The following is a 27,354-nucleotide window of genomic DNA, read 5'->3' on the forward strand; positions in this document are numbered from 1 at the left end:
GTGGAAACAGGTTGTGTTTACTTATTGAACAATAGACCTATTGAACATTTTGTACAGGTGGCAGTATTCTGCGGAAGGAAGGAGGTTCGGGTGCGTGAAAAGAGGTTATTAAGTATAGGTTTTTTTCTTTTCTAGTTTCTGGTTTGTGCCTGCCTATCAACTGCTGCTTACTGTACAGGAGTAGGACTGGCCGGATGGAATAGCGGCTTAGATTAAATATCAGCGGTTAGAAAAACTGACTCCTGTGTTGAAGGTCCCGGGTTCGGAACCCGGCCGGGGCAAATATTGGTTTAAATACATACTTATTAGGTATATTTTTTCTAATATTCGGGCCTGTGTGTACATACGGAAGCTTTTGTATTTTTAAGCAGGTTAATCTGAATCTTCAAAGTAAAACAAGATCATTTTATAATAGTTACCAACAATATAATTAAGTATAATTTTATAAAAACAAGACATTGCATGATGATCCTATTATCTTACTAATAAAATTCACAAGTTTTGATATTATTATTCATTATGCAAATTGGCAATATTAACCAGACAAGTCCTTAAGTTTCTAACTGACACAAGGTAGATAGCTAACTATGAAACTTATACTCCCGTATTAATATTTAATCAAACTAATAGTTTCCAAGAATCCCAAGTCTTCGATGTTGAACACTGTAGCCTATTAAAGTCTGAAGCACAAATTCAATTTTCGTTCAGTGCCAAGCCGGAAATGGTTAGTTAAACACTCGTCTTGAAGGCTTCATAAAGGAATTTTCACAAAAACCAAATAACTAATAATTAACATCTGTAGCTATCTAAGGGCTAGCACGGGGCGCATTTAAGACGTGTCAAGAGTTTTGCATCGCGCTCACTCACATCGCGCAGCCTCAAGAGCGAGCGCGACGGAGAACTTTTGTCACGTCTTAATAGCGCCCTGTGCTACAGGGCCAGTTTTCGTTTTAACAATGCCACGTAAAAATAATACAAAAACCAAACACGCTAAACTGATAACACCCCTTTTGCCAAAGGCGGCGGTTTAAATACAAAACAAAGGCACACGTAACATAACCCTCAGTGGAATAAGCTTAACTTTTGAATTCAATTATAATGTGAACATGCCATGGGACCCAGGTAATGTCTACCCAGATACCTCGGCGGAATATTTTAATAAAGACTTATTTAGTTACATAATTATATTAAATACCGGTGTTACATACAGGTAATCCGATATTATAACGGTTTATAAGTAATTTTAAAGGTTAGGTAAGAGAGTTCATTACAACCAAAGACAATGTAGATGTGTTCTTATGAAAGTAGGAAGATAAATTACCTACACTTTTCCGTAGTCTCACGCTCACGACTCACGACACAACACACACAATGAAGATTATAACCCCAGCACAAATGTGAGATTATAAACAAATATCTTTCCCGGCCGTCATTCGAACCCAGGCCCCGGCCCGGCATTAGAATCAGCACAACAACTAAACTGCCAAATTATCTAAAAATATTAAGTACTATAAGTTGTAAAAAGGCTCTATATTTGGCAGACAGAGGGCGCGAAAAAGACATAGAATAAAAGTTGTTCAGAATGACCCCAAGTACATACCTAAGCTGCCAGCAGATTACCTCAATCACGAGCTCCCTATTAATACTTAATACATGACATAAAGCAGCTTAATGCGGTGCTTACAATCGCCGGCGTCGAGGTACGGAGCTATAAAATTGGCTCGTATTTTTTTATCACCCTTAAGAGTCATTCAATAAAGTTCTGTAAAATTTATTAGCAGTGGTTATTTTATTAAACAGCATGTTATAAAAAAAGTGCGATCAATAATTTAATAGCTTGGTGAGTATGTCATGGTGCCACTTTTCCTCAAAGCAAAACGAGACTATATAAGTGAGTACATACCTAAGTAATTTGTTTTATTTGGTACATGTCTAAATAAATTACTAACAATCTTCATTAACAATTCAGCAGTCCAGCAATCGGTTAGCTTTGTAGTAGGTACCTAAGACCTAGATTCTAATTCGAAATCAAAAGATGTAATCCACAAAAGACTTTCGTCGTCAGATCTCGTTGATCCGGATTCGCTCTCAGACCATCCCCCGTCTTAGATTAACGATGTACGAACAAGATGGTCTATCATATACAAAACCAAAGCAAAAACTTTCCGCATTTTGTTTACTGTCAAACCGTCGTTCTAGGTTCAACCTAATGACAATCATTGTACCAATTCAAAATAAGAGCTCTGTGATGGAAGAGGGGTGTTATTTGTCGAGACATAAATTTTGCACTGCCACCCCATCTGATTCGTATATTGTTAATCTAAGTCCCCGCACTAATTGGACGGCTAATGAATGCGAACATCCGCCGGACCGGTCTTATCCTCTTTTAACTAGAAAGAAATCTCGTTACAACTCTGAAAGAACACTGGCTCTTCAGTACGAAGGTAGGGAAGTACCTCTTACCTTCGTTGTAATGAAACGCTCTTTTGAAAACGGTTATGTGATCTCTTCGTGTAAAGTTGAGGTGGAAACTTACATTATAGATACTAACAGTACCTCAGATTCTGAGATAAACGAGTGTTTAAATGAGAACCTTTACTTAAAAGGGTCAAGAGAGGGACTTTGACACTTACGTATTCAACTAAACTTTATCCAGGTTCTAAAACTATACCTTTACCTACTGATTGACAAACTTCTGCCTGCAAATTCTTATATACGTAACTATGTAGGGTCCGGAAAGGATAACATTTCGCCGGGTTGGGAGATTATTAAGTCATTAATTAAGAAGTCAGACAAACACACCGGTGTCAGAAATTACAAAAAATAATTCTAACATATGTAGATTAGACTAATTTTTACTACAAAATAATATTGTACCCATATAAATTATCGCTAAAATTAGAATAAAAGGACATGAGTGTAGGTACAATACTCAAGAGTCAGATGTAAAGTACTTAAGTACATTAAAATTGTTAGTGGTTTGCGCGTTATCGTTAAATAAACAGTGGGAACTTAATTAAAAGTCAAACAAATGTAATAAAATACGATTTACTCAGAATTATCCTTAAAAAACAAAAGGCTCCGGTGGGCATTCATAAATTAGACAAAATTTTACCAAACAATTAAGTTTCTATTTAGAAGGGCTGGGTTTTTAAAAACAAAAATAGGTACTCATTGTTTTTAAAGTTGTTTAAATCTTTCAACGAAATTCAATTTCGCTTCTAGTGTCGTTTGAATATGTTTTAATTTGCATATTTTTTTGTTAGTGAGTTTAGAGACTATCTTATTACATATTTAAGTAAATAATAATAACATAGTCTCTGTACTCTGTACCTATCAATAGTAGAGGTCTCTAAACTCGACGGTATCTGATCAACATTTTCAGTCAGTCAACGTACCTACTTACCCGATATACTGATCTTAGCCAGTTTAATTATGGGTCCACCTCAAACGGAGAAACAATGAACATAGGTACCGATGCATCTGATAAAATTCCATCCTGTATATAAGTACGTACTTAAATGTTTTTTTTTGTATTTTATACGAAACTTATCCCGGGCAGTCTGTGTATCCCATTAACTTGTAATTGGCTCAGTGGCCCGCGGGACGCTGCAGGAAGCTCCGTTTGTATCGCTTTGTGTCGCCGTAAGCTTAGGTGAAAAAAGTAAAAAATTGTTCCGAACCCAACAATAAGATGTTTTCAAGGTGCGGCCAATGAAGATCTCTGACTAGGCTTTACGACTGCTGCCGAAAGCGCAACCAGGACGAATGGCTAAACGTGCCTTCTGAAGCACGGAAGCTCCCTGAAAACAACCATTTGAAATCGATCCCACATCCAATGAGTGACTGTGCCATGTGTTGCTTAACTTCGATGATCGGTTTCGATCTCTGACGCTAGCTGGCCTACGGTCGCTGTCTAGTCAAAATCATAACCCTCTTTTTTATATCGTCAATTCGTCATAGCCGGGTAAAAATAAGTAATGACTAATGGGCCACTTTATTCATAACAACTGTTCATTAAAAGTTTCAACATTAATTGGTACGGAAGACATTTATTTAATGGATTCAGGGTGTGTCGGTAATTGCGCAAACTTGAATAAAAAATGACATTGTTTATATTCAGCCGTTCCTTTCACCCAGGTCGTTGAACCGCCAACGGCGTTATATCTAGAATAGTAACTTAGTTAGTATTGGGTTTAGAGTTTCAATTAAATTGACCGAAAGTCGACTTTTGTAACTTTTAATGATTGCTAGTCTAAATCAAGTTTTGGAACCAGTTCCTTAAGAAAATAAGATTACGTGTATGGAACAGGTTCTAAAACTCCAGTTCCAAACATGGCCGAAGCGGGAATAAACATTCTCGCCATTATTACTGACATTTCTGGACGTTTTCCTTATTACGATGCCAAAAAACTACTTAATGCATTTCCCAAATGGTTTGTCTCAAAATTAAGTGTTTTCCACACATTGGTCCCTGAAGATTTCCCATGTAGTAAAAACGGGTGATTTATTTCTTCCTTTCAGTGGGACATCTGTGTACTTTTTTTTTGAGTCCCGTAAATTGCATATAACTTCAACTTCTTCATTTTACGGGGCAGAATATACCTCAAAAAACATAGAAACGGTCGTTCGGTTCAATATTGGATTCGCTACAAAATGGATGAAAAAAAAGACAGTGCCATCGTGTTTTCACATTTGCTATACCAAAAAAAACCGCAATAAGTAAGATATAACAATTTATAATTCGAGACGCTAACTTATTATATTTTATAATAATAAAAACACCATCCGTAGCAGTGAATAAAGACCCTTCGCGTCGCCTTGTCTTATCGTTATTGTGACATTGTGTTAACGACGTGATCTGACGAAGACATTAATTATATTTCTGCCATCTGCTGGCTTCAGCGTAACGGATGCCGTTTATTATACAGGATTGTTCAAGACCCTTTGTTTGTTATTAAGAAACATGTTTATGGAGATTATGCAAATTGTATTGTTGGCTGTGTTGTATGAATTATATATTTCTCGTATTTCAAAGACACTTTGTTTACGTACGAGGGGATAAAGTTACTCTTTACACTTGTGAAGTTTATTATATCGAAAATGTATCGAAATAGTTTAATTAATTTAAATTTAATACATTAGTAATGAGATGGGTCATAAGTAAAACTATACATTACTCACTACTTTACTAGACTACATAACTAAGCTTGATTAGACGATGATAAAATATAACATTATGCCTAGGTATATCGTCATTTTATAGCTGCTAATAACTGCCATAAAAGACGTAGAGAATCATAGAACACAATAATTTGCTACGACGTGGCGTAGCGTATGTTTGCTACGGCGTCGTAGCATCTTGCTACGAGGCTACGAATCGACGTAGCACTTGTGTGTTGGCTACGAAATGAAATGAAATTACAGTGCCACAAACTTATCTGTTCCGGTGAGAGCGAACTAAATTGATCCATATCTCATTACTTACTAATGAATTGTATATTGTAAAAGATTAGATGGGTTTATTAACACCGCAAAAGCAAATTAACAATACGAGCAAACTTAAAATCTTATAGAATTAAGAAATATTAGCACAGCTACCACAAAAAACTATAAACACTGTTTAACAAGTGTTTAAAACGATATTTGACAGATTTTGTAGGCGTTTGACAGCGCTAAACACCTGTTAAATACTGTCTAAGTTTTTGTGGTAAGGCCCTTGATATTTATGTTAGCTGTCACCGGAACAGATAAGTTTGTGGCACTGTATATCGTTTATTTTTGACGTAGAATTTTACAATTACTTGTCAAAAGTCATAATTTACTCTACCACCATTTCACAAAGGCCCCGTCAAAGAAATGGCGTACTAGTGGCATAGCGTCATAATAATAATTACAAATTACTTTTTTCTGCGTCTTCTACTGTACTGATTCGTCATCGATAGACAGTTAGTCAGGCTGCGCTTCAACTATAGTAGGTATGTATTGTTAATTTCATGTTAGCGAACCGTTAAATGATTTTGTTAATCATGTACACATTTTACATTATTTGTATCACTTTCAGATTATCAGGCGCATTCATCAGTATTATTGGTCATGTAGTAATTTATTTTTATTATACTATGTATTGTAGAAAGATAACAATAGCATGTCAAAAAGATATTTGGAACTACACATACATTTTAATGACGGATCGATTTGAAATTTTAAGTGCCCATTGCTTATTTGTATAAAATTCTGAATTCTGATACTTTATGTTTTTTACCACCATCCGATAATTGCTACTCTTTCTTGCCAGGCTGTAAATCATCATCATCATTAGCCTATAGCAGTCGACTGCTGGACTTAGGGCTCTCCCAAAGCTCGCCACTGGGTGAATCATTACCAGTCACCTTTCTTGCTAACCTGTTCCATTTATAAAGCGCTAGACTTTATTTTGTTGTTCTTATTTATTTATTCAGTATATGTAGTGTTTAAGTACTTTATTATACACTTACACCACAGCTACCTCTAATCCATTTTTTTTAAAACTCTCATCCATCCATAGGTTGTCTGGTAGAGATTGCTATAAGCAATAAGGCCGCCTTTTTGTACGGTTTTTATTTTTAAGCTTTATTTTGTATTTTTTTCTGTTTTTGGTGCAAATATAGGATTGTAGTTGTAGTAGACTCACCGGATCGTTTAGAGTGGTGTCCGTACAGGCGGTTGAGGTCGAGCGCTCGCACCGTGTGCGACAGCGCGCAGCACAGCGCCGCCAGCGCCGCCACGCTGTACGCCATGCGACACACCGCCATGGCTGGGAACAAGGAAATAATGCTGTTGTAAGGATTGCTTCAAACACCTATGGAGTACGAGGGGACGAAAAAGACTACAGGAGTAAAAGATCTAAATATGCCAAGTGAAATCGTTCTCAGAAAAACGGAGGGCGGCGTTCGTTTTCGTCTTTGCAACATGTTTGAGCAACAAAGACGAAGGGTTTGGCCCGCAAAAAAACAGTTGCTTTGTCGTAGTTTAAAAAACCGGCTTTTAGAAACGGTTCGTCTCGACAACCCTCACTCATGAAATGTATTAATAGTGGTTAATTGCAGATGCTAGGTTTTCGGATTAGTGTCAGCACAATCTGCTTGGCATAAATAAATAATACTATCATATTTCCCTTTTAATAAATGTATACATATAATTACATCATTAGAGTTTTATTACACTAACAAAAACGAAAGAAGTTTTTTTTTATATTTAAAAAGCAGCAAGTAAAAATCCTCGTTACTGAGGTTAAAGAACACTTTCTTTCAGAAAAAGGCTAATATTTCAGAGTGTCTTCGTTAGTGGGACCGAGTAGATATAATGGCAGCCATTTTCTGTAGAAAACTCCGTATTTGCAGTTCATTCGTTGAAGCAACACCTCCTAATTAAGTTTAAACATGTTTCACTCCGAAGTGCCTTTTAATTTCTAGTTAGAGACTCGTTTTACTGACTCTAGGAAATTGTGGATATAAAACTTGATATTAGAATAATAAGTCGTGTTGGCGTTGGGTTTTCCTTTAATAGTTCGTGCATGGGTTCTAATAAGTTTGAACTCACGAACTCTCTAGAATTGAAAACTGATTCCTTTACATTTTTGGAGTTGCGAAAATGGTATAGGTAGTAAGCCGAGAGGGGTGACAATTTTTTACAGTATATTTGTCTGAAAAAAACGAGTAAAACACAGCCAAAAAAACTGCACATCTTTATCTATTCTTTATTCTATCAACGTTATACGTATAGATGTGTTAAATTATATAATACCTATCCTAGTGCTTTTAAACAAATTATACCAATGGATTTTAATTAATTAATACTAATTCCAAGCAAACTACCGCTTTTGACTTTACATTACAGAGCCATGTAGTATACAAATTCACTTTATTGTTACATAATATTATTGCCAAGTGTCTATCCCCGGTTTCGCAACTGAGTATTTGAGGTTGAGTCGTTCTCAAAGCCTACTTAAGTTCATACTTATTAAATTTCTGTTTCTGAATTGAGATTTCTTATGATTGAGTTTGGTTTGAGCAACAGAGCTTGAGAAATCTCAAATTTGACAGTTGGCATGCTTATCTTCATGCTTAGCGACAAAAATGCGTTTCACAACGCGTTTGACAGCGCTCAAACCGTACTTGCTCAAAGTTGAGTCTGTCAAATTTAAGTAACCAATTTCGGCTACTTAAACCTTAATCAAATATTTTTACTTATAATTATTGTGAAATATCAAGTAATATACAAGAGTTTTGTTTGCTGTACAATGTGTCCAGTGACGATACTTCGTTAATGTAATCTTATAACACCATTCATAAATGCAGCCATACCGTCACAATAAGCATTTAATAGAGCCCAGAACCCAACAAGAAACACCATTGAGTGATGCTTTGTGGTGCTAAAGAGAAGATTCCCATATCTACATTATGGAATGCAACTCAAATTGCAGAAGGTTTAAAAGGTCATTATGAGATGTTGCACAACATGGCTCTAGAACTAGACGATTATACTTGTGGTTCTGGACAATGAAATAGAAGAGGAACCATATGCTGTGCAGCCTTTGCCTCAAGAACTGCAAAGTTTTGAAAACAAGAAGAATATGCTGAAAGAACCATGTAAGAACAGCACTGGTGGAGACATATTAAATATTTATGAATGTAAGGACTTATATTAGATTTCATGGCTATAAATAAAAATATTTGTTTAAACTTTTATATTCTTTAATTAATAATATTTTTTATCAGGAAACAACAAAAATCACAGTAATCACTTAGAAATCAAAATAATGCTCCGGGTATGATTTGTTGTTGTTGTTCTAAGGTACCCTGGTGGTACAGAGGGTCTTCACGAGAGTGCGTCACGCCGTCCGGTCCTCAGCAACCGCTCTGGCCTCCGTCCAGCTCAGGCCTTGCGCTCGCAGCTCGCCGTCGACTGTACGCCGCCATGTGTGCACGAGGCGACCGCGTCTGCGGTGGTGCGTCCCTTCTGATAGTGTGGCCGATCAATCTCCAATTCGCCATGCGACTTATTACTTGATATGTAGTTGGTTCATCGATCCCTTAGTCACAATCGAACAGCAGAAGCGACTTGACCACGGAGTAGAAGAGGGGTTTTTACGCAACGCTTTAGCATGTTGGAGTCCCACACAGATCCGAGTTGAGGGAAGGCAGTTTTCGTTATTTATTCCAGCATTCACACGGGGCTACCAAGTCAGTGCTCTACTTGGTTGCTCACTGGGTCCAGTCACTGAACTAACTAATTATTATCTTTCTTTCCATTTTAATATTTGGTTAGAATCCTTTAATTTAATGGATAACTATGGTAAAATACACAAGATTATATTTGGTTTTGAAGATGAATATTTATGAAATGACAATAGATTTGATTGATTGACAATGAAATGACAATGACATTTCGAATTTCACAGATTGGATTTTGAAATGCGTTCCGTTGTCTATCCTGGTGATTCGAAATTAAAAGAAATATCTGAATTTATAACATTATGGCCTAATATATTATAAATAGGTAATTCTTTTAATAATTTCACGTGTTTGAAATTAAATTCGTCAATATTTTTTAACAAAAATCCTATACAATAGTTTTATCGATTAAAACCGGTTTTTTGTACATATAATGAAACGTAAAGTCGTGCTTAGAGGCACCTTGATTAAATACTTAGCTAAGTACGGTTTGATAAAAACTATGTTCGACTTGTGAAACGTAGAAAACCTAAGTATCTACTCACCCATTGAGCAAATCTCTACTGAGATTTTCTTGAATACTCTATTCTGAAACCGGGTGTATGTCATGTAACAACAATTGTTCGCGACTACAACTTCACCCTTTCGTACAAAACTTGATATAATCAACTTGAAGAACAAAACTTTAGCGAAGCCAATTACACTAACCCAATCAAAAGAGTATCAACAATAAGTAACGGAACTTAGTATACTTAATTAAAACTTGAATGGTATCGCCCACTCTGAAACTAACTTCGCCCACTTTATCTCTAAACTCGTGAGTGAGAGACAGACATACATACGGTCCGCATTTTTTATCGTATAAGTTCTGTAGAGTCCAGCAAAAAATACCTCAGCTGACCGAGCTATGCGGCATCTTTATCTACGTAGATAAAGACTTTTATTTTCGCGTTTATCGCGACATTATCTACGCCGGGACTGGTCTGAATTAGTTTCAATACAAGTATTGGAAGTGCGAAACAAAAAATATCACATATACAAAATATCAGAAGTCACTATATCGAAAGGAAATTTCGTCGAAATTTAAAATACCTAAAGTTGACTCAAATAACAGGATTGCTGAAAAAGCTTCATATTTCAAAGCAGGAAAATAAAAAACCACCCACTTCCGTTCCGGAAGCATAAAATACAGCTCCCAATTTAAATTTCAAATCCTCAGCTTCCATACATACGAAAGAGGAGTGAACTTAAAAAGCAGATTTAGCTTTCAGCTGAAAAAGAGAAAAATTAAACCCGTGTGAAGTGTTCCTGAAGTTGTTTCACTGAAACGTGTTTTCATGACGGAAGTGGCACTTCAGAAACAATAACTATGTCCTAGAAAGTTTCAGGTCAGTGCTGTTTTGCTAAATAAAATATAAAATTTGATTGTTTCAGTAAAGTTGCAGAGTTTTTTTTAAATTTAGCCAACGACTGGCATAGACAGGGTGTTAGAAGTTTTGTTTTGCACATTTTTGTTTATGAACTTAATAGATGTGTCTTTCAATGTGTAATGCTTTTTTTTTTAATCGTTACAAAATATGACTAAATTTTCTATATTGACGTAATGTTCAACTTGCAACTTTTGTTCTGTTTGGCCCATGGAAGTAATAAGGTACTTACTTACGTACGCCCATTCTGTTAGTGGTGACTGCTGGCGGGCACAAGCAAGTTTATATTCCAGGACAAAACTGACAGTGCACGACAAAGAGACAAAGGGGCCAATTATTGAGCCTGTCTGACACAGCATCAGAAAGTAACAGCCTCTCTATACAGTATACACCCACATTTTCCCCTTTGTACCGAAAATAAAAAATATTTTGATACCAAAAAATATTTATTTTAGCGTGTTTTTTTGCAATAAGCAAAAATTTCAATTTATTCCTTGTTACGTTAGTCTACATCAAAGTACTACTCGGAAACCCTTTTAAGGCTTGACGACCGAAAGGTGAGCAGTTTATCAGAGTGAATGAGGGAGAAAAAGGCATTCGGGGAATGAGTCAGTTTATTGCCCGAGCCGGACGGTCTTTTGATTGAATTTAGCATTTCATGAGCTCTCATAATCTAATAAACAGATATACAAGAACTTACGTTGCGTCTCCAATGTTGTAGATGTATATGAATGTTTCAGCTCGTAAGGTGTTAATTGGTGCGCGGAAAGTGACATAGCCTAGTTTATATCCATACTTAGATTGTCATGAAACTTAACTAGTATTTTTGTTATAAAGCCCCTAGTTAGATAAACTGTTCGAAACGATAAACTTTACGAAGTCAAAGTTTTACGATAACCTAGTCCCCGGAGAAACATTTGAAAAGTAAAACAACATTTCCTTATCATTGTCCTGAAAATGGCAGTAGTACCTACTGAAGAGACACAATTCTCCCGACTCTTAATGAGTAGACAGGAAATACTTGCAACTGACATAACAGTCTCCTTTTTAACGGCCGATGTCTTATTTCCTCTGCTCGTTGTGGCGTCGACTAAAGGAATAGGGGATAAAAGAAATCGAACCGGTAGCTTCTTGTTATGGACCTGTTCAGCAACTTCAAAACTTGTGCCTTTGTCAGTGGATCTTTAGAAATAAAAAGCTTTCATTTTAAAACAATCCAGCCATCTCTAATACAACTTATAGTAAAAGTAATGTTATAGCAATAATTTTGTTTCAATAATATTTTAAATAATATTAACATTTCGGTGAAAAACACTAGAGCCAATTACTTTAGGGTTTATCATTTGAAATATTAGTCAGTAAGAATAGCGTCAGTCGCTGACTGCCCAGTGGGATGTACAGTTGATACGTCACTCGGGAGGCACTCTAGTTTTAAATTTAAAATAAACAGAGAGATTGAAAACCGTTTCCACAGTTAAACAAACAGAGATTGGTTTTCCGGTTACCCGTAACAAGTTGCTAACAATTCGGGTGGTCCACAGAGCATAGCTTGTGGTCTGTGCGTAGTCCACAGGGTCACTCAATGTTCACGGAAATAGGATTTATAAGCCATTCGTATACTACAAAACAATCCAACATCACATATTCTATAAGGCTCATTGTTTTACGTTTTCAGATAAAGATAAAAACACATTATTTGGTGTCCAATGAAAAAACTTTTAAGGCAAATAGAACCCAAAACAATATAAAATAATTTAATGGCAGAATTGATATCAGTTATGTAGCTGTTATAAGTACATAACGCCTATAGTACCTACGCATAAAACTGGAAATTCAATTAATATCATGATAAAGTAATTGGATTTCATGGAAAGTAATTTAAAATGAATTAAGTTTCCCAGAGGTTCTAGGAAAACCACCTAGTAGCCAGTTCGTTAAATAAATTTATGTACCTATAATTAAATAAAAAATAACTTCCAATGAATTTTGTCGAAAGACAGGCTATTTGACGCTATTTGATAGTGAATATTTATCAAATCCGTTCTTTGAATGATGTAGAGCTATATCTTGGAGGCTACGGTTTCCCCTTGGAACTTCTAAATTTTGCTTTCGCAGTTTACGTCTTGTTCGCACTAGGCTAGTAATTTAGTCGAGTGGACAGTAATTTAGTAACCTAACGTGTCTGAACAAAGGAACAAAGGAAATTTAAATAAGCAATTCACGAAATAGTTTAGTCAAGTAAATCCATTTTGTTCTATTTAATAGGCTTTCTCGGCTGCAGGACATAATTATGCTCCCACGGCGATCAACAAAACTAGATAACTTATGCATCCTTTAATCGTAAAATTTCCCATTGAACCTCATTTAAAAATGTTTGTGGGAATAGTTAAGGTCTAAGTTCCCTCCCTTCAGGGAAAAGGCATAAAATTCTATTGGCATTTAAGAACTACCTATTGCTGAATTTATTCATTACATTTTAACATAGTTACTACAGCTAGCTATGTGGTTCGTGATAATACCTCTATTGCCTCTGCCCATGCCCTCCAGTTCTTGATCCCAACAACTGTGCAGAAATCTGTTTTTTAACAGATACGAGTAATTTAATAAAATCCTCGCGCTACACAGTATCATAAACGGTCGCTTCACAAAGGCCTGCCCGGCCAGCCCTGGGGACGCGACCGCGCGACCTGTTCGCACAACGCATTAGTTATGTAGAGAGTTTATGTAATTCAAATAAAAACGCATGTACAAACTTTCAGTTGTTATCCCTGAAGGACTCGACGTAAAGCCTCGAAATGGCCTCGTTTAGCAAGCTTTCAATAAAGTTCACTTTGCTTAGTAAAGATAGGGATAACTATACCATAAATGGAACGGTATGTCAAATTCAATATATTTTAAATCCGCATTTTTTGGTGTTAAAACTGACCACTGCATCTGACTAAAATTTACACTGAAAATTAAATATTCATAATACTTCACTTTTATTCCACGCGATATTTTGACTTCAGATTGAAGCCCCTAATTTAATATCATGAACTTTAAATTAAAATCCTGCAATGGAACTTTATAGAACAAACTGTAGTAGCTCAGCCGGCAAACTTTGAGTCCTAAAAATACAAAATGCAGTTGCCCCTTATTATTCCGTCCGTGCGCTGGAGGGTTATTCTATGCTAACGAAAAACGAACGAACGAGAGCTGTCGTGCAATCGGCACGTTTAATCTGTTAGCTATTATTGTTAAAATTACTATTTTGTTTAAGTTTATGTTAAAATTTAAGAATATCTTAACCAATATGGAATATTTTAACTATAATCGAGTATTATAACTATTATTTTGTAACTGATATTGATATCGATACTTTTTGTATTTTATTCGAACGGCCACACTGAACTGTCAGTTATATTTTTTTTAACGAGTAGTGGAAGAGCGATATCAGTATCGGATTTTCATTCTGGCTGTAACCGTTAAGCAGACAACACAACTGTGAAAATAAAGGAACGTGAAGTGAATTTGGATGTTTTACTTTGAGCTTCTTTCAAATTCAGAAGTGGAACAGCAACGCCCAGGTATGTACCTACCTCTATGTTAAGGTTAATTATACGAAATGATAGTGGTTTTAACGGCACATAATCAGAGATACAAATAATTGTAGGTAACCTACCTACAATTTTATTTTATTTTTCTACGGGAGTCATTTTTGTTTCTTTGAGGAAGAAAAAGTTCGTTACACGTCAGAATTCTTTATTCAATGTGCAGTTTTAAATAATTACCTATATTTGTTCAGTTGAAGTGATAATTCTAAAATGTTATGACGTTTTAAATCTGTAAATATCTCGGCAATCCTAAGGTGTTTTGGGGAGTTGTTTAGGGGAAGTTGTTTTAGGTATGTTTTTATATGAGGGCAGAAGTATATTTTTGTAAAAAAATAAAATTTTGTTAGTTAAATTAGTGTAATAACTAAACTGTATAAATAAACTTAGATCAGTGATAAGTGGTATTTCCTGTCACTCTTTTATTCAGTCTACAAATGTTTTGTCGTGTTTACAAAAATCACTAGTTTGTTGTATATCTCAAAACTGGTTAATCGGTTACATGCCCGTAGCCAGTTATTGTAAATAGTGACGTGAAATAACACCCATACCTAGTGACGATCGAGGTTATTTTATTACCGTGACACGTGTGTGCCTACACAATTTTAATTGTAATTATTAGCACATGGTTTCAGTCTCCGGTAACGTTCCTTGTACCTCCGAATGAAAATTAAAGGTACTATAATAATATCGAGGATTATAATAATAAATGTTTTTATTTTATGCCGCTAGCCAGGACATGCCGATATTTTAGGTTATAATGGTTTATCTCTTTCAAATGACGTTGGGTAACAGTTGCTTTATTGTTCTTGAGTGCTTTAAATGATTTTACTAGAATAAATACCACACATAATATAAAGTAATAACCTAGAATTGCTTATATTCCTACAGCTACTTGATTTATAATTAGCACATGTTAATACCTATTGCCTCTTCATGTTAACCATTTATTTTATTTATTTATTTTCTACCCTTTCATATTTATGCGATTTCAAAAAGTATTTTAGTTTTACCTTTCAGTCGTTACATGGGTGACTAATGAATGTTAAAACGAAGAATAGTAATCGTTCGTTTATATTTTCAGTTGAGAATGGCGAGTGAAAATGGTGGATTTCAGCAGCTGCTGGACGCCTACGCCGAGGAAGCCCAACCACCGCATCGATCGTCCGAAGACATCGGACGCCGAGGCCGCAGCAGAGAGCGTTCTTCACGTCGCCGGTCCAGGAGGAGAGAGCGCACCCCGCATGGATTTCGTCGACGGGAGCTGCACACTCCAGAACGATCGCAGGTCAGAACGAACTGTAGTAACCGGGCATCACGAAGTCGCTCCCCAATCTCGCGTCGTGAAGATATGAGCCTAGGACGTAGTCGTTTCAGACGCGATTTGTCTCCTACGCGTGTTAGTGGCACCAAAAGAGAGAGTAGACCGAGGAGTAGGGAGAGGGTAGAAGCTCGTCGATCCCGGCGTAACTCGTATAGATCTCGTAGCCGAAGATCAAGGTCTAGATCTACTAATAGGCACAGTACTAGAGACTTAATGTCACAGTTGTCAAAATTGTTTAATAAATCTAGTAGTAAGGAAAGTTTTTCGAACACTAACGTTGTACCTGAATTCGATCCTTCGTTAAAAAATCAAAGTATAGACAATTGGTTGACGAAGGTGAACGAATGTGCGGTTTTGTATGGATGGAGTGAAAGGCAAGTTATACATTATGCAATTCCTAAACTAGTGGGGGTAGCAAAAAAATGGTACGAGGGTTTGTCAACAGTTTTATTTACATGGCCTGAGTGGCAGACCAAACTTATATCCGCTTTTCCCTCACAAGAAAATTATGGACAGATGCTGTCAGATATGTTGGCTAAGAGAGCTAAGTTTGGTGAGTCACTTGAAGATTACTTCTATGAGAAAGTCGCTTTACTAAATCGATGCGGGATTTCGGGAAAACACGCAGTGGAGTGTATACTCCACGGTATAGATGATAGATCCGTTAGACTAGGGGCTGAAGCGGTGCAGTTTAGTGACCCTGACAAATTACTAGCTTATTTGCGAAATGTCAAATCTGGTAATAGGAATAACACCATTACGTCAGTAGGCAATAAGAAATACTATCGTGATTCTAAAATGACGTTAAATAAATCATTTGGTAACAATAGTATCAGGTGTTACAATTGTAAGCAAGAAGGGCATCCATTGTCCAAATGTCCAAAGCCCGTCAAAAAGTGTAATAATTGTTCGATGATGGGACATTTGGAGTCTGAATGTTACCGGCCACGAAAAAAAGAAGGTGTTTCAGAGGAAAGTAAGGAAAAGGCCATATTGCTTGTTAAACGGTTAACAAATGAGCCGCAGAATGATTACGTGCAAAAGGTACTTGTGAACGGAATAGAAAGATGTTGTTTAATAGATATGGGAAGCGAATTAACATTAATAAGAAAATCCGATGCAAAGGACATTTTCGGAGGATGGGATTCTTCAGTGGTTTATCCCATGGCTGGTTTTGGTGGAAGTTTAGTAAATTCAATTGGCTCCAATTATGCTGAGCTGTCTATACAAGGAGTAGTTGCTAATGTACTGTGTGTAATTGTGGATGACCATCTTCTAAAGTATCCTTTGCTTGTAGGACAAACGTACACTGATCAGTCTCATGTTGAGATAGTGAGAAATTACCAAGGATTGAAAGTAACGAGCCGCTATGAAATGGTTAGGAATGACACGCGCTTTTTGGAGCTTAAGGTAGCGAAAGATATTTTGCTGGCAGTAACGGGACCTAACTTTGTTGATATCACATGCAGTTCTGATTTTAGTGGTAGTATTTATATAAAGGGCAGTCACAGATCACAACCATCTAAAGAGTATCAGGTACAAGAAGGAGTATATCAAATTAAAAAAGGCTTAGGTTTAATTTGTATCACGCCGTTGGGTCTTGCACCAATACAGTTTAAAAAAGGTGAATTAATTGCCCGAGCAGAAATTGTCTTGGAGTCTCTTGGCGTTTGTGAGATTAACAGAATAGTAAATACATCTTCTTTAGAGCCATTTACTTCGGATCAATTAAACATAGGGAGCGTTTCTAAGGAACAAAAGAGTAAACTTCTTGATCTGGTAAATAAATATAGGGACTGTTTTGCAACCTCGCTTGGTGAATTAGGATGTACAAGTATTGAGAAAATGAGCATTGACCTTAGTGACGACCAGCCAGTTGTCTACAGGCCGTACAGGTTGTCGCAAAAGGAACGAGAAGAAGTTCAAAATATGGTCGATGAATTAAGTAGCAACGGGATAGTTCGCGAGTCAAATTCACCTTTTGCGAGCCCAATTATTTTGGTTAGGAAAAAGACAGGGGATAAACGGCTGTGTGTCGATTACAGAGCATTAAATCGAAAAACAATAAAACAACATTATCCCCTGCCTTGTATGGAGGATCAGATGAATAGATTGTCTGGCTGTAGTTATTATAGCACATTAGACCTAGCAAGTGGGTACTATCAGGTTGAGTTACATGAAGACTCCAAACCAAAGACTGCGTTTGTCACGCCTGATGGCCAATGGGAATTCAATAGAATGCCCTTTGGCCTATCGAACGCTCCAGCAGTGTTCCAACGGACAATAAATAAGGCATTAGGTACATTGAGATTTAGTACAGCCGTGGCTTACATGGATGATGTCTTGGTTCCCTCAAAGACAGTGGAGGAGGGATTGGATAGGCTTGAAATGATATTTAAAAGGTTAAGGGAATTTAGCCTTACGCTTAAACCGAGCAAATGTTATTTCTTTCAAACGTCTGTTGACTTTTTAGGGTTTGAGATTTGTTCTGCAGGCATAAGACCTGGTGAAAAAAAAAATTCAAGCTGTTCAATCTTTTCCAACACCAAATAGCGTTCATAATGTAAGACAGTTTCTAGGATTGGCAAGCTTTTTCAGGAAGTTTATAAAGGGGTTTGCAGAAATTGCCAAACCTTTAACGGGTTTACTGAAGAAGAATTGTCCGTGGAGTTGGGGAACACATCAGCAAAAAGCTTTTGACGAGCTTAAGCAAAAGCTTATTACTAGACCAGTATTGGCTTTGTATAATCCAAATCTTGAATCGGAATTACACACAGACGCAAGTAAATTGGGAGTGGGGGGTATACTTTTTCAAAAACAGGAATCGGGTGAATTAAAACCAGTAGCCTACTTTAGTCGTCAGACTTCACCAGTTGAGCAACATTTCTCGTCGTATGAATTAGAAACACTAGCCGTAGTGTCTTCATTAATTAAATTTAGGTCCTATTTACTTGGAATGCCCTTTACTATAGTCACAGACTGTAATTCTTTACGAGCTACGTTTACTAAACGTGATATGATTCCGAGAGTTGCACGCTGGTGGAGCCTGATACAAGAGTTCGATTGTAATATAAAATATAACTCTGGTAAATTAATGTGTCACGTAGATGCATTGAGTAGGAATCCACTTGTTGAAGAAAACGTAACTGAAATAGAAATTCCGACGGTATTAAATATAACTAATGATTGGTTAAAAACAGTTCAGTCTGCAGATAGTGAAGTTAATAGGATCAAAACTATATTACAGGATACAAGTAGTAAAAGCATTGTTGATATTCAAGAGAATTATTGCATTAAGAATAATAACGTTTATAGGAAGACGGAAAATGGACCAAGGTGGGTGGTGCCGAAGGGTGTGCGATGGCAGATTTTGAAAGCTTGTCATGATGACATTGGTCACTTTTCGGTTGATAAAACTTTGGATAAAATTAAAGAAATATATTGGTTCCCGAAAATGAAGAAATTTGTTAAAAAATATGTACAGTCATGTCTGGAATGTGCGCACAGTAAAACTCCATCAGGGAAAAAGTCTGGTTTCCTACACCCTATCCCTAAAATTACTACACCATTTCACACCCTCCACGCTGACCACCTGGGTCCTTTTAATGAAAGTAAAAGGAAGAACAAGTATTTATTGGTCATTATAGATTCTTTTAGTAAATTCATCGTATTAAAAGCAGTCAAAAATACGAAAGCTCTTACGACCATTCGAATTTTTAAAGAATATTTTGCAACTTTCGGGCGCCCGGTCAGGTTGATTACAGATAGATATTCTTCGTTTACAGGAAAGAGATTAAAAGAATTTCTAGAGGGTATAGGTGTTAAGCACATAATGAACGCGGTTGCCACTCCACGAGCCAATGGGCAAGTGGAGAGGTATAACCGAACTATCCTTGATGCATTGACAGCCATGAATCATGGCCAAGAAGAGCGAATCTGGGATGAAAAGGTGCTTGACGTGCAATGGGGTTTAAATAACACCATAAACAAAGGTATCGGTCGCACTCCTGCTGAAGTATTATTCGGTTTACGGTTAACGAGTATGACAGAAGGAAAAATTAAGGCAGGCATTGAAATTAGTAGCGAAAACAGTAATGAAAGTTTAGAAGAAATTCGAAAAACTGTTAGTGAACATATAGAACGCAATCAAAGCGAACAAAAAAATAGGTTTGACAAAAGTAGGTGCGAAGCACGTAAGTTTCAGTTGGGCGATTTGGTTCGCGTCGAGAGGTCACTTTTATGTCCTGGGAAGAGTAGGAAATTGATCTCAAAATGTTTGGGACCCTATAAAATCATTAAAGTTTTAAGTAATGATAGGTATATGGTCGAAGACACAGCAATCACTAGAAATAAAGGAAAAGCTGTATATAGAGGAGTGCATCCAGTTGATAAAGTTCATCCTTGGTTAAACTTTAAAAGGTCGGATGAAAGCGAGGAAAGTGAAAGTGCCAGTGATGATAGCGGAAGCGATATTGAAATTACCAATAAAATTGTAGACAGTATTGATAGTATGGGACAGAATAGAGAGGAAAAGGATGAAGATGAGTGTGTAGAAGACATATGAGTAGGAGTTGTTAAGTGAAGGATCGAATCAAAAATAACATATTTGTTTAGTAATATGGATTAATGTATGTGATTTGTTTGTAAACTAATTAAGGTTGTGCTTAGAAGTAGCAATAATTGCTAAAATAACGATGTAGATCTTGTTGGATGATTTTGTGCCGTGTTGAAAACATCGCACCTCTGGCCACGCCTTAATGTTAAGATAATATGAGAAATGTTGTGCTACACAATTGTTATACAATAGTATTGGCTTGTTTCAATGGTATGATGAGGACTATTGGTTGTTTATGTAGTAAAGTTGATAGTTTGTTTTCATGACAGGATAATGGTCATGTTACCTAGAATTTTTTGTAGCTGGATAATAATTGGATAATTAAGCAACTGAATCATTATGATGATTAATTTCTGTGACAGGATAATTGGTCACTGAAAAGTTTAATGGGAGTAATGGCAGGATAATGGCCTCTGGTTGATTTTGTTTTCAGTGACAGGATAAAGGTCACTGAAATAAAGTATCAGTAACTTTAGATGGCAGGATAATGGTCATCAAAAATATGGTTAGATCAATGGCAGGATAATGGCCATTGGTTAATTTTGTTTTTAGTGACAGGATAAAGGTCACGCAAATAAAGTTTTAGTTATTTTTGATGGCAGGATAATGGTCATCGAAAATATGGTTAGTTCAATGGCAGGATAATGGCTGTTGAGTAGTTATTTAAATTTTATTGTATAGTATGAAACTAATGATTATATAATTTTCATATTTTGTGTTCAGCTACCTACTTATTGCAGATTATTAATTTGTTTACTTAAACATTCACGAGGACGTGACTATGAAGTCAGGATGGACGAATCTGTTAGCTATTATTGTTAAAATTACTATTTTGTTTAAGTTTATGTTAAAATTTAAGAATATCTTAACCAATATGGAATATTTTAACTATAATCGAGTATTATAACTATTATTTTGTAACTGATATTGATATCGATACTTTTTGTATTTTATTCGAACGGCCACACTGAACTGTCAGTTATATTTTTTTTAACGAGTAGTGGAAGAGCGATATCAGTATCGGATTTTCATTCTGGCTGTAACCGTTAAGCAGACAACACAACTGTGAAAATAAAGGAACGTGAAGTGAATTTGGATGTTTTACTTTGAGCTTCTTTCAAATCCAACGAAATAGAGTCGTGGCTTGCGCAGCATCGTATAGAGTGACCCCCTGGCCTCACAGCTTCGTTCAAAAGTGAAATTAATGTTTACCCCCATTTCGTGTACACTCTGTTCGCAAAATTTGTGTGCCCTTAGAGGTTATATTTTAGTAACGCCAACGTAAATACACATTTTGTTGACAGGAGAAATATTGGGCTGGTTGTTGGTGGTTCACATTATTTTACTTACATTATTGGGGTGCACCGAGTGACGTATCAACACCAACAGGACCGGCACACCCTGAGCTTAGATTCTCATGACATGTTGTGCGACCATTTTGTAAACGTTAAACTGTTTTCATACGCACAAAGGTCCGAAAAACTATATTTTTATAGCAAATTAATTCATAATGTCCACTTCTTAGCCTCGAAAACTTTTCAAAGATTAATTTTAATTAAATTAAAGAAAAAAGGCGTAAGTATTTTCATATCTTGTATAAACGTTGACTTCCGAACATCAACGACTGAATGAATAATTCTGATAAACGTTCGCAATATCTAGGTAGTATACAAATTAGTACATAGATAGGAACATTATATTATTATTACTATGTACCTACACATTGACAATTGTGATTAAACGACGCACAGCTAACCAACCAGAAGAACCACTCGGCTCGATTCAATCAATATTTATAACCACATTAAAATACAACATAAACGGCACAACCCGAGTATTATGTCAAAGCGGATGTGCTCTGTACTGAAAATTTAATTTAGGTACTCTACTAACATATTCATGAACATCGTCAATTCAGTCTGAATCGCAGGGAAGCACATTGTTCGTGCTATAGGTGTGTATGTAATACCGCCGTGCTCAGATTAATTCATTAAACTTAATGGTTACTTTAAAAAAACAGTTTTATCAAGACGATCACTTTAATTAACATTACGTTAAATGACGTCTCTGTTCGGGAGATGAATAATTTTATTAATAGACTTTATTTCAATAAATATAAGACGTTACGTTTCAATTAGAGACTGATAGCTTCGTGGAGTCTAAATAAAAATACCTATTCTTTAAAAAAATACATATAAGTACTTACAACTAATTCTGAAGATAATTCCAAAAGAATCCACGTCAGGGACTGTAGGGAGCAGGTCTACTACGGCAAAGCCTACCTTTTGTACCCTTGTGTTTGTATTTTTTGTACGTATCAATCAATCTGAAGGTAATTTACTTGCGCCACAATAAATATCTCGTTTTATTCGATGTATACTTTCCCACATATTTACTCCCACCTCCCATCCCACTTTTTAAATATACCTAAGTAGTCCAAATAAAAAGATCCGAAAAAATCATAGAAATGTCTGTGTAATGTAAAATGCCTCATTGTTGTGTTTATTCTGAGGCCGCGGGCCCCCGGGAAATCACCCTCAGAATAAAATATCAACCTTATATTTATCCACGGCACGGTTCATTTAGGTTTGTTAGTTGTTACTAAACATCCAAGTATATTATTTAACAGTAGAAAAAAACTTTGAATTACATAATCTATCATAGTTTTCTCCTAAATACGCTATCGCGCTGAGGGCACACACACACACACAGTCGACAGACTTATATCTATGCGCCTACTAGACTATATCTATGCCCTTTCTATGCGGGCAAAAAATATGTATTTAACAGTAAAGATCGTTAGAACGATACGTAGGTGTAAAAGATGTTCGAGAAAAAACCCACAGAAAAATGCAAATCTTTTTCATTTCAGCGGGCTTTGAAAATTTTCTCTTGAATAATTTCAGTAAGATAATGTAAAGGAAAGTAATTCCATATAATATCAAAGTTTTACTTTCATGTTTACAGACTTTTAAAATTGGTAAATCGCTTTTTGAATTTCTGATAAAGTACTTAAAAGAAGTTTAGAAAGAACATAAAACAACAATAACAACCTAAAATGTTACGAGCACTTTATATAATATATAATGTTCTCTATCAAAAGTACTTACTTGTATCTATCCAAGTGCCCACCCAAGTGTGTCTACAGTGCTCAGAATTCTGGACAAGTAAAACTGACCTTTCACGTTGTGGGTTCACGCCTGAGCTCAGCTGAGCTAGGCCTTTGTCTACAAAGCCTATATTCCAGTGACCTGTTTCTGCCTTCATTAGCCAGACGCCATATCTTTGTCCTGAGCTAACTAGCGTTAACGAGGTGCTAACGACTCTATTATACTTGTCACATCAAATGACACCTTATTAAGAAGAGTTCGTAGGATCAAATTTAGTTAATACGATTGATATGTTACTCGTTATTTTCTTGTGGTAGCCAAGTTAACTAAGTATATATATATATATATACTTTTTTGGGTTGCAAAAAGTCCTCCGAAGTGGAAGGATACATTATAATATAGGTATTAGGTACCTAGCTATATTAAACAAACTGACTGATATTTATCAGCTAATGCTTAGCCAGTGAATGAACATAGTAAATATATCTGAATATACCTCAGAAGTGAAAATATAAGTCAGAAATCCTGCCATAAACAGTCGCAGCAATTACTGTTCGATCAGCCACAACCGCGATCTAGTTAACAAGCTTATTCACTAACCACAACAAAACCTACACAACTGAGAATCCCCATCACTTCTCGATCCATCGCTGGGCGCATAGCAATAATCTACCAGATCTGCCCGGCTCGCGCGGAGGTTGATACCCAGCCAGCAATGTACTTTGAATGGGAGATAATGTCGATACAGCTGAGCTAGTTAGGGACCAAAGGCAACTTGATTTCAGGAAATCAACTCATTAGCTGCGCCATAACCGGGACACAACTGCTCGGGGAAGTTTATAAAGCAGTTTGCTTTGGTTGAGAACATACTGAAGTTAGTACCTATACCTACCTAAAAAGGATTAATAGTTTAATTTTGAGCCCTAACACAGAAGGGCGGTTAGTCACGTGACATGGAATAGCTTTTTTTTGTGAATTCTGGGCCTTTTGGGCTTAGTATATTTGCCACTTTAGCAACACTCTGTAGAAAACGCGTAATTCCCGAAAAAGCGTAATAAACGAGAGAAGCTTTCATACTCAACGTTGAATAATACATAGTTTTTGACGTATTGAACAATGTATTGTTGTATGTTCTTTTTTAAGCGGCCCCTAGACGATCAATTAGGTATATTGCGCAATATAAAAAAAAATGTGCAATATAATTAATCGTCTAGGGTCAAGGTACTATTCCGTGCGTCGCGACAGTCGTCAGCCGCGCGCGACTGTCATTTTGTCCCCTATACAGGGACGGTGGCCCAAAGAGTGACGTCCAAAGGAAAATGTTTGATTCCTTAGGTCAAGGAACCTAAGGAATCAAATATTTTCCTTTGGACGTCACTCTTTGGGCCACCCTGTATGTCTGTCGCAGCAGAGCCATACATTTTCATACTCTGACAGTCGTAAGCCGCGCGAGGCCTACGACTGTTGCGATGCACGGAATAGTACCTTTAATATTGAAGATTGAGCAAACGTCATTTGGATTCAAAACTCAATTCAATCTTATTGCAAAAAATATATATATTGCATAATGTTATTGTAGGTCTAGGGTCCGCCTTAATGTGAAATAGCATGAATTTCAATTTGAATAACTTTAGTTTGGAATTCAATCTATTTTCGGATCTATTAAGCCCAAAGCAAACAAGCATTTATCGGTGTATTACAGCTATGTGGGCTGTTTCTTTGTTCTAATTAGAGGGTAGTATTGTACTACAGTCGGGTCAAACGTTTCAATGGAAGTGGAAATTAATGCGGTGACTATACAGCCTCTGTGCCACAGACCTTTGGTACAGAGTCTGTGGTGAGCAGGGAGGTTATTCTATCCTAATCCTAACTAATATTATAAATGCTAACTGTGTCTGTCTGTCTGTCTGTCTGTTACTCTTTCACGCCAAAACTACTGAACGGATTGAAATGAAATTTGGTACACAGATGGTCTAGACCCTGAGAAAGAACATAGGCGATAGAATTTTTATCGCGGAATTCCCACGGGAAAACTTTTTAAGACGAAGCGAAGCTCGCGGGAACAGCTAGTACTCTATACAGAAGAACAAACGAGAGCTGTCATGCCATCGGCATTAATACAACAAGATAGAGTCGTGACTCGCGTAGCATCGCTCCGAAACTTAGGTTTTCATCACATAGAGTGACCCCCTGGGCATGATGGATGGCCTGGTTTTAATGAATGCCCACCAAATTTGCTGTTTCATCCCGTTCTATTGTGTACAGCGATTAGTCGGCGAGGTGAACTGCTTTTTTATTTACTCAGGGAATTCATGATGATAATTGAACTTTTTTAAAGGTAATTTTAACGTGTTTTGTTCGCAAATTGTAATTAGAGATTCTAAAAAGTACAAACAGTGTAAAAGAGACAGTGGTTAGTTTTTTCATATGATAAAGCCAAAACTGTTGCTTAGTGCAAAGCGATTCCCCGTTATTCGTGTGAAAGTGTGAATGAAAACCTTCTAAATAAAAAAATAAGAAGAGATAGGTACAGACCTACTTATTATCTTTTTGTGTCCCGTAGGCGCAATATCGGCCGAAAATAATAGATTTTGTAATGTGTCTGATTTCACGGTTAACAAAAGAAACCTACTTGTACTAAAAAAAACTAGGTAAGTACGCGATTTCCTTTGGCCGCTCTCTCTCCCTTTAACCCTTTTTTTATTTTACTGGCCAAGTAATTCCCCGGCTGGCACCTTTTCATTTGCCGTACTTATTATCTTTTTAGCAACCCTCTCAGGTACACCTTTTATTTCTTTAGCACTCGTTTAGCTAACTGAACTTTGTAAAAGAAAAATACACTTTTTTCCACACAACAACAAAAATTTCAGCCAGACGCAATCTCATTAATAAATAAATTACTTTCGTCAACATAAAAAAAGGAATACCTACACAAAATAGGTTAGTACAATGACTATGTAAGTAGGTATCTCCTAGATAAAGCATTAATAAAAAAACCGATACAATTCCCCACCCTTTAGAAATGAAACCATGTATAGTGCCACAATCTTATCTGTTCCGGTGGTCAAAATGTGTACTAACGAGACGTCATTGTCAAACGTCATTTCATACTCTGTGCGTTATTTGAGTTGTCAATTTCTGCGAAGAGGCTGACGCTACGTTATTTAATTTGTTTTGTGATTTTCTGGGTGTAAAAATGCCAAAAGCGCTGAAAAGTGATGCAAGAAAAGTAATACTAGATATATTGGCTTTTATGCAGGAAGAATAACGTATTCATGCGCCTTTAATTCCGTTAGAAAAATTTAAAGAACGAGTTGCAGCGGCTACAGGTTAGTGTTGCCAAATATGACGAATAATTTTACCCATATACTCACATGTAATTTTATTAATATTTTCCCGAGAGACCCGTACCCCAGCAGTGGGGACGGGATGGGTCGTGATGAAAGTATATAATCTTTATTTTTCTTTGATCACAGGTGTGAGTGAAGCTGCGTACCTATACCTTAGCCAGTATACCAAGAAGAATTTCTCGCACCTGCAGCGATTTTAGACGAAATAATTATGATTAATGACATCTTCTTCTTCCACTACGAGTATCAAGGGTTGGCTAGAAGAAATGGATTTTTGGCAATTAGTCTTTGTACATTGTCTGAATTTCTTTTAATTTTATGCTCTTTGTTTCTTGTTACTTAAGAAAATGAAAAAAATAACGTGTTCATAAATAAATAAATAATAATTAAGTACGATAGTTTTCTATCTCGTTATTCCCACGACCCACGGATATTACCTATATCATTGTAAAATCTAGATTTAATGTCTTATATCAGAACAGAACATAATCAGAACTAATTTTGTTTCTGTTCGCCGTGGACAATTTTTTTATACAACAAATGTCGTTTGATATATTATATCCTCTTTCATTTACTATCGATCGATCCTATATTTTGATTTATCTATACTTATGAATGTACCTAATTATAAAAATAGGTAATAGCAGAAATGAGTTGTCGTTTAAACCAGAAATAGGCAAAATTTAATCGATGGCATCACTGGATTCAATGACAGCGACGTCG

The 27,354-nt window shown here is 36.4% G+C and overlaps 1 protein-coding gene and 1 long non-coding RNA gene across 2 annotated transcripts in view; one reads left to right on the forward strand and one right to left on the reverse strand.

The window, feature by feature from the left end:
• Positions 1–27,354, reverse strand: part of LOC105385696 (IDLSRF-like peptide) — a 99,123-nt gene that overhangs the window by 5,087 nt on the left and 66,682 nt on the right. The window contains exon 2 of the mRNA XM_048622046.1: positions 6,674–6,796. Within this exon, the coding sequence (XP_048478003.1) occupies positions 6,674–6,794 (121 nt within the window). The 5' untranslated portion in view covers positions 6,795–6,796. The remainder of the gene's footprint in view (positions 1–6,673; positions 6,797–27,354) is intronic.
• LOC125488732 lies at positions 26,545–26,821 on the forward strand. Its single transcript, XR_007266449.1, has 2 exons — positions 26,545–26,610; positions 26,758–26,821. It is a non-coding gene; the product is annotated as an uncharacterized LOC125488732 (long non-coding RNA).

The sequence above is a fragment of the Plutella xylostella genome, chromosome 7 (assembly GCF_932276165.1).
Source record: "Plutella xylostella chromosome 7, ilPluXylo3.1, whole genome shotgun sequence".
NCBI classification, from domain to species: Eukaryota; Metazoa; Arthropoda; class Insecta; order Lepidoptera; family Plutellidae; genus Plutella; species Plutella xylostella.